Source organism: Sorghum bicolor, chromosome 4 (assembly GCF_000003195.3).
Source record: "Sorghum bicolor cultivar BTx623 chromosome 4, Sorghum_bicolor_NCBIv3, whole genome shotgun sequence".
Classification (NCBI taxonomy): Eukaryota; Viridiplantae; Streptophyta; class Magnoliopsida; order Poales; family Poaceae; genus Sorghum; species Sorghum bicolor.
In genome coordinates this window covers 52,553,914-52,561,297 of record NC_012873.2, presented here as the reverse complement: position 1 = coordinate 52,561,297, position 7,384 = coordinate 52,553,914, and the positions used below count along the sequence as shown (strand labels likewise).

General features: G+C 38.7%; 1 protein-coding gene across 1 annotated transcript; it reads left to right on the top strand.

The window, feature by feature from the left end:
* LOC8064251 lies at positions 698-5,635 on the top strand. Its single transcript, XM_002453921.2, has 6 exons — positions 698-1,186; positions 1,661-2,026; positions 3,813-3,904; positions 4,000-4,046; positions 4,124-4,176; positions 5,090-5,635. The coding sequence occupies exons 1-6, from the start codon at positions 698-700 to the stop codon at positions 5,402-5,404; spliced, it is 1,362 nt and encodes a 453-aa protein (XP_002453966.2). The 3' UTR covers positions 5,405-5,635.

The following is a 7,384-nucleotide window of genomic DNA, read 5'->3' as shown; positions in this document are numbered from 1 at the left end:
TTGGTCAAAGAACTGTTGCAACTGTTTGGGTGACTTTCCCACTTATTGAAGACGTCAAGTCTCACTGATCGAAGAAGCTCAAGACGGCGTGTTACATCACAATACATGGTGCTCGGGGACTAGCTGTGGGGGTATAAACCCCTATACCCTTACGGCTGGACTTCGGCCAGGAAGCTTGGCCCATTACGAGACGAGTTCAAGGCTTGATCCGACAACCTGGAGTTTCGCGCAAGGAAACAAGATGTAGAGATCAAGCAGGATTCTAGTCGGTTAGAATAGGAATTGATATCGAATTATCCATAGCAATTGTAACCGACTAGGATTAGTTTCCAGATCTGTAACCCTGCCCTCCAGACTATATAAGGAGGGGCAAGGGACCCCCCTAGGACACATCATATTCTCTCAACACAAATCAATACAACCAGACGCAGGACGTAGGTATTACGCCAACTCGGCGGCCGAACCTGGATAAAAAGCTTGTCCGTGTCTTGCGTCACCATCGAGTTCGTAGTTTGCGCACCGTCTACCGATAAACTACTACCGTGGGTATACCCCAAGGTAGACTGCCGACCAGCTTTCGTAGACACATTTCAAATATGTAGTATTATTATGGGTCATTTAAGTTTTGACTACCGAAAAATATTTGTGCTTTGCTTGCCTTTCACCTTTTTCAATTGTGCATGGATCTATCTAGTGGATGTGTGATGCTTTCTATGATATAAGTGCCCAGTTGGGGCCCATCCTCGAAAAGGATAGCGTCCGGAGCTTCCTCCGATTATTTGTCAACGAGCCAGGAATGTCATGGGATTTTGCCATTACTGCACAAACATTAACCTACATGGTCGGTTATAATTCACTACGATGTGCGAAAGTTGCATTGGAGGGCAAGGCACCTGAGCTCAATAGGCGGCGTGCCAATCCGAACTGCATTAACCCATACGGATACTTTCCCCTCCATGAAGCTGCTGAAAGATTCTCCATTGACATGATCAAATTACTCTTCCGTCACGGTGCATCTGCCAATGTACGCACCATCGGTGCTAACATAATTGAGGACCTGCTCCCACTTCATGTTGCAGTTGATAATACTTGCCTGCATAAGTATTTAGAGGACAATATGTATCCTATTCAGTATCATCAGAATTATATCTACAAGCTTATCCATCTTCTGTGTCTACCTGAAATGGTTTGTTCCACTTCCCTCTACACATAGTCAAATACAATTCTCGCTGCATAAGTGATACAAATGGTAGTGCTGGTCATGTCATAGAACAAAAAATCAGTTATAATGATATCTACTTTTCAGAAAGGGAACTGCTCTTCTTTGCTATCTTCTGTTATGTATTTCTGTGTTATAATATATTTTGAAAAAGAGAGTCCTATGCCTTAAAACACCAATCTATTGTAACGATATCTACTTGTCAGAGACAGAACTGGTCTGGTGTTCTATCTTTTGTATGTATTTATGTGTTAGATCATATCCTTATATTTAATTTAAGGAGAGTCAAATATTTCTTTCAAGTATATCAACTAATCCCTAATCTATATTTAGTTTGGTTGGAGGAAACAAAGTAATAATTATGAAGTTAGTCAGTATTACTTGCTTGCATATGGGTGGCGACAAGGCATTTAAGTTTTGTTCCTTGATGTGTTTTTACAGAAGATCTTCTTGGAGACTACTAGACTGCTTGCAACAAGAACTGACAATCTAATTGATGAGCTTTGGAAGTACATGGAGGATGGCAAGCTTATACAGTCCGCAGTTTTGTTACTGTCAGCTCAAGAACAGATCCGTGGGGGATGTTCAACCAAAATAAATGGCAATAATAAGCAGGGTGGATTTAATATTCTGATGCATCGTATAATGAGAAACTCTATTGCCCTTAGATGGGAGAAATCTGAAAATGGAAATTCACGGAAGCAGCTGGAGGAAAAGAGAGCACTGCTGGATTGTACAGCGCTGCTTATTGATATAATTTACCAGGCTGGTGAAGTTCTTTCTGCATACATTCAGACACATTCAGAGGTATGCCTTTTTTACTGTGTTGCCATTGCAGTACACTAGGATACCTTCCACTAATTTCTTAAATACTTCTGTTATACTATATAATTCTTTCTTCAAAATTCTATGCCCTAATCTTAGCAAGAAGAATGCTGGTAATTGTCATGTCGATTGAGAGAGTACTAGTGCATATTCTGTTTGACAAGCTAACATATTATGATTTTGCTCTTTTTAACTGCTGTGTGTTCACTGTGTTGACATGAACTTTCAAAAAAATTAACACATTTGCAAGATTACTGTCTGTTTTGTAACATGTATTAATCTGGTTGGGAGTAGCATAGCTTGCATATACTGATCCGTTTATTTTGTTTGGCGAAGATTCTACTTTGTCTCAATTGGGTGGGTTGGGGGGTGCATTAGTAAAGCCTAGTCTTGATGTTACCACAAGATTATGCATCCCCAGATTGTTGTGCTTTCTCAGAAAGCCTAAGAGACCCCACTTTGCTGAGAAGCTTAAGTTCTCCCGTCTAGTGCTGTTGAAGTGGACAGTTACCCTTACTAGGTTGGCTCCAATAGTAACAGTTACCCTTAAGATAGATTAGGTTCTACATTTGGTTCATTGGGATAGGGGCATTAGCTATCTCATCTCTATGGTATTTGTAGAAAAGAAAGATTCTGGAGGAATATCCTCCTCCATTCCTTTAGTAGTTGGTCTTTTAGCATCTGAATTCTGGAATTTGTATATCTATTTGAAAGCCAAGTCTCAAATAGCAGTAAAAAGATCAAACCGCATTTATAACTAAACCTGGGAGGGGGCAGCAGAGAGATGTGAAAATGGAAGGAGTGCGTGGAAATCATCCATTCATGTGCCTGGACCTTTAGCTGAGCTTTCTGTTTTCTCCTCCTAACTTTATTGTTGTATACTAGACTACACCAGGGCATATGGAGTTTTCTTCGGTGTAATTTAGGTAGCAAAAAGTGTATTTTTCATCCCTGAAGTATTGCAAAAGTGTGATATTCATCCCTCATGTTTCATGTGGTGCAAATCAACCCCTTAAACTAACTTAACCGGTACATTTATCGTCCCCATCTTTTACTTAGTGCTATCCAATGGCAGTTTAGGCAACATAATCATTTGACTAGTCACCGTTTAGCGACGCAATGTACTGAGTCAAAGATATAAAAGCCTACAAAAAAATAATAAATCCTCTAAATTGGATACCACAGAAAAGATATTGAAAAAAATAATGGTATGGTTCATGCGGAACTGTTATAACAATTGACTGAACATAAGATGTGGCTAAGCAATAATTGGTAGGATTATTACATGGCCTAAACCAGTGTTATATAACACTAAACTATCGTTAAACCAAGGTGAGGATGATAAATGCACTGATTTAGTTAGTTTAAAGGGTTCATACCTTAATGAAACATGAGGGATGAATATCACACTTTTACAATATTCAAAGGATGAAATATACACTTTTTCCTTTAGGGTGTGGGTGTGTTCCATTTTATTTAACTTGTTCAGGCATTGTGCCAATGTTGTGTTTGTTTTCTCTGCAACCTTTTGAGATGTAATCTTGGTTTTAGCTGGAAACATACATGAGTGTGTGATGCAGTTCATGGCTCACATTGTAATGATGCTTCTCCATCTTCTTTTGCCTTCTAAATCGTAAGGTGTAATTCCAAATTTGTCCTCCAACTAATTCTTTCTGTCATCTCTCTGCTACCGTTGGTTGTAATTGCTACATTATGTATACCCTCACCTTTTGTTCAATACCTCATACACAGCTTTTATGTCACGCAGGTGCCACATGTGAATGTTCTGGATCGTGTTTCATCTATCCTTGGGGAGTTTGGGTTTCACACAACCGGAGGGATTATTGATGCTAACAACCTGTACTAATTGAATTGTTTCATACAATTGTTATCTATGCAGATGCTTTCGTTAGTTTGTTGTTTAGTTAATGATTTTCTTCCACTTGTTTTTGAAGCCACCCCTACGACTGCATCATGACTGGCAATGATTTACGTCGTACAGGTTTGTCAGGCTTCTGTGACCTGTTCCAGATTTATTAATAAATGTCTCCTCACTATTGTTTCATGGATACTTTGTAGATGTGACCAAGGCAATTACAGAAACAGCTAACCTGCATGATGCAAAGGGAAAGGTACATATATGGCTGGGGCATTTCTTTCTTTTATATCTTTTTGCATAGCGCCTTGTTTTACATAAGGTGCTGGTCACACGAGGAGTAGCATGTGGTATTCTGCTTTGGGAAATGAGGAGGCGTGGGCAAATTAGGTATTTGCATCATTAGTTTGTTATCTCTTAGTTATCCATTGCTAGCACATATAATGGCACACAATGTCTTGTAGTAGAAAGGTAAAGTTCCCATCTCACCTCTTGTCTCTCCCTGAAGAAAAATACCTCTGCCCAGTCATCCTTCTATCAATCTTTATCCAGTAACATCCACAGGGCTCAGTTTCTTTACTTGTTTGAGGTATCCTTAAAAGAAGTAATACAACTATGTACCCTGCCTCTATTTTAGAATGGGTTATTAGCGATTTAATTTTATTTCATCTATTATTATTCATATATATCAGGCTAATGTGGAGACTTGTTTGCAATCAGGCTCCTGACCAAAGAAATTGGAAGCATGTAAGAAAAAAAAGTTTGCAGAAATAGCTCCTGACCACATCCTTTTGGGGAAAATTAGTTGAATAAGATGGCTAAACTAAAAAAGTCTAATTTGGGACTAGACAATTTTTTATATTTCCCAGCTCGTGTGATCTTTTACTGAATAATTTATTCCATCTGAAATTTACTTGCTGCGTGCAAGGAAGACTCTGATGAAGGAAATTATGTAGTCTTTGTACTTTCTATGATCATCCCATGCATCAAACTGGTTCAAGAGCTTATATTGTTGCATAAGCATGCTACTAGCATCATTTGTATTTAACAAAATGATAATGTAAGTACCTTAGGGATAATATCCTCAATTAGTAGTGCAAAATTATTCATGTTGAAATTTGGTTGATTTGGTTCTCATGCCTAATTTATATTCAAAATATATGGTACAGACTCAGAGAAAGAAGCTACCAAAAGGATGGGATCCAACATACATGAAGAGAAGATTTTTCCCATTTTGGAGGTCAGTGTTACGATCCCAGAGTCCTTTGAAGATCTACCCGCGGTATGCAGCAACAGATGCTGATTCTTTTCCTGATATTGAGCTGTTTAACACCAATCCAAGTATCTCTTCAAGCTCCACTTCAATTCCAAATCGTAAAATGTCATTGGTGGGCCGAGCTCCACAACTAGCAAGCAATCTTCATTCCATGAGATTATATGCTACTGCTGCAACCAAGCTCTTGAAGGTGCTGAAGAATGCATGAGTATAAAGGTGCTGCAACCAAGCTATATTTAGTTATAGAGTGCATTGAGTTTCGTTCTTTTTTATAGACGCAGCTGAATGTATTCGGCTGGCAAAAAGAAGAATACCAATGAAAATAGGTGGAAAGTAAAGCTGCTCTTTTAGAAACCACTTCCTGTTTTCACGTTTCTTTCTTTTTCTAATCTAATTACAGACGTAGACGTTTACAAACACGAGCACACACTCATCCCTATGAATACATATCTTACCCTTGAGCACCTCCAAAGAACCGAGTTGGATCAGCAAATCTCGAAATTGACGAAGTCATTATAGGCGTCTCGCTGTCGACGGACATGTCGCTACCACTGAAAGCGCGCATAGCGCCGTTAAATCCTGGCTTCGCTGTCGATAGACACGTCACCTACCACTGAAAGTATAGTGTTATTAAATCTTAAATAAAATTCAGGAAAATACGAGCACTTGTGTCAGATCGGGGACTTCAACCTAGGTGGATAGGTTCTACCACAACGAAACCCAACTAGCTGATCTAAGATCACTTCATCAATTTTCAACGAAACCCAACCAGCTGATTTTAGATCACTTCATCAATTTTCACCTTTCAACGTTTTCAATTGGTGGAAATAGAAAGATGTTTAACAACTATTTCAAGAAAGATATAGAGACGAGATAGATTTTATAGTTGTTTTAAGCAAACAACTTATAGCTTTTCTGTAGTACACAGACCCTGAGTTTTATTTCTTCCTCTCTTTTTTTCCTTACTTTCTCCATTGTAATTGAGTGTGTCAGCTTGTGATAAATAAAGCTTACTCCTGAAAAAGGTACTTAAATTCCTGGTTCTCCAATATGTTTATTCTTAGTGCTCATCTTCTAAAAAAGATTCAACGAATAATAACAACATGCACAGTTTTGGCCCATCTCAGACGTGGGGCCACATTCTTGTATGTGCTAGCCGTGGCCACATTCTTTTCATAACTTTTATTTTTATAAGCGCGCACACATGAACCATGGACGCGTCGTGTGTGTTCACCACCGTGAAGGACCAAAGAATCAAGCGTCCTGGATGAATGTGTTTTGCGTGCATGCGTACAGTCAATTGTTTCCTCTTCGATCCCCTCTGCCGCTGAAGCATACAGTTCTCGCTCGATGCTTTCTCTACTACCGTATATATACATGCTACTGCCTCTCCTCTTCAGGTCAAATTGGGGGTTTGCTCACTATATATCAACCTTCTGTACGTACAATGTTTATTTACAGTAGTCATATATGCTAGCTTCTTACTACCTTTCAAAGGTTTTAACTTGCACATTCAATTTGAAATATGAGAGGAAGCCAGAATAGCATCTGTGGACATTGAGATATCTAAATATCTTAGCACATGACGGAAGTTTTAGTTGAGTAAAAACATGAAGTTTAGACAGAGCAGTGGTGGACTCAGGAGCTTAATACACAAGTCCAAAATATAGTTCAGTAGTACATTGCCGATAACTAAAGGCATAAATTGTTCAACTCTAGGATATCCATGAAACAAAGGAAAGCTGTAAAGTACTTTTAAAAAAATCACAAATTTATGCTAATAGAATACCAACACATGTTACTAGATTCATCGGCAAGTGCCAAAAAATATTCACCACCAAGGTCTTCAATGACAAGCCAAACTATTTCTTTGGCATAATTAGCTATCTTCTTTCTATTTCGAGAGTAGTCAATTTACAATTCTTTGAGTTATTATATTGTTCAAAACCACCTTAGCAACCACTTTAAAGTTTTCAGCTAGAATATTTAACATCTCAATGAAATTTACAATTATATATCCTTCTTTATTTAGGTTTCATTGTTGTCCTTGTTATGTCCCAGCGCCGCAAGAGATCCGCGGTCTAGGTTAATTATTTAGGCGAGCCAACAATTTCGGTGAAGAAGAGTGAAGAGTAGAGGGAGTAGTCACATCTCGTTGAGTGTGTATGTGGAGAAGAGGAGAGAGAGA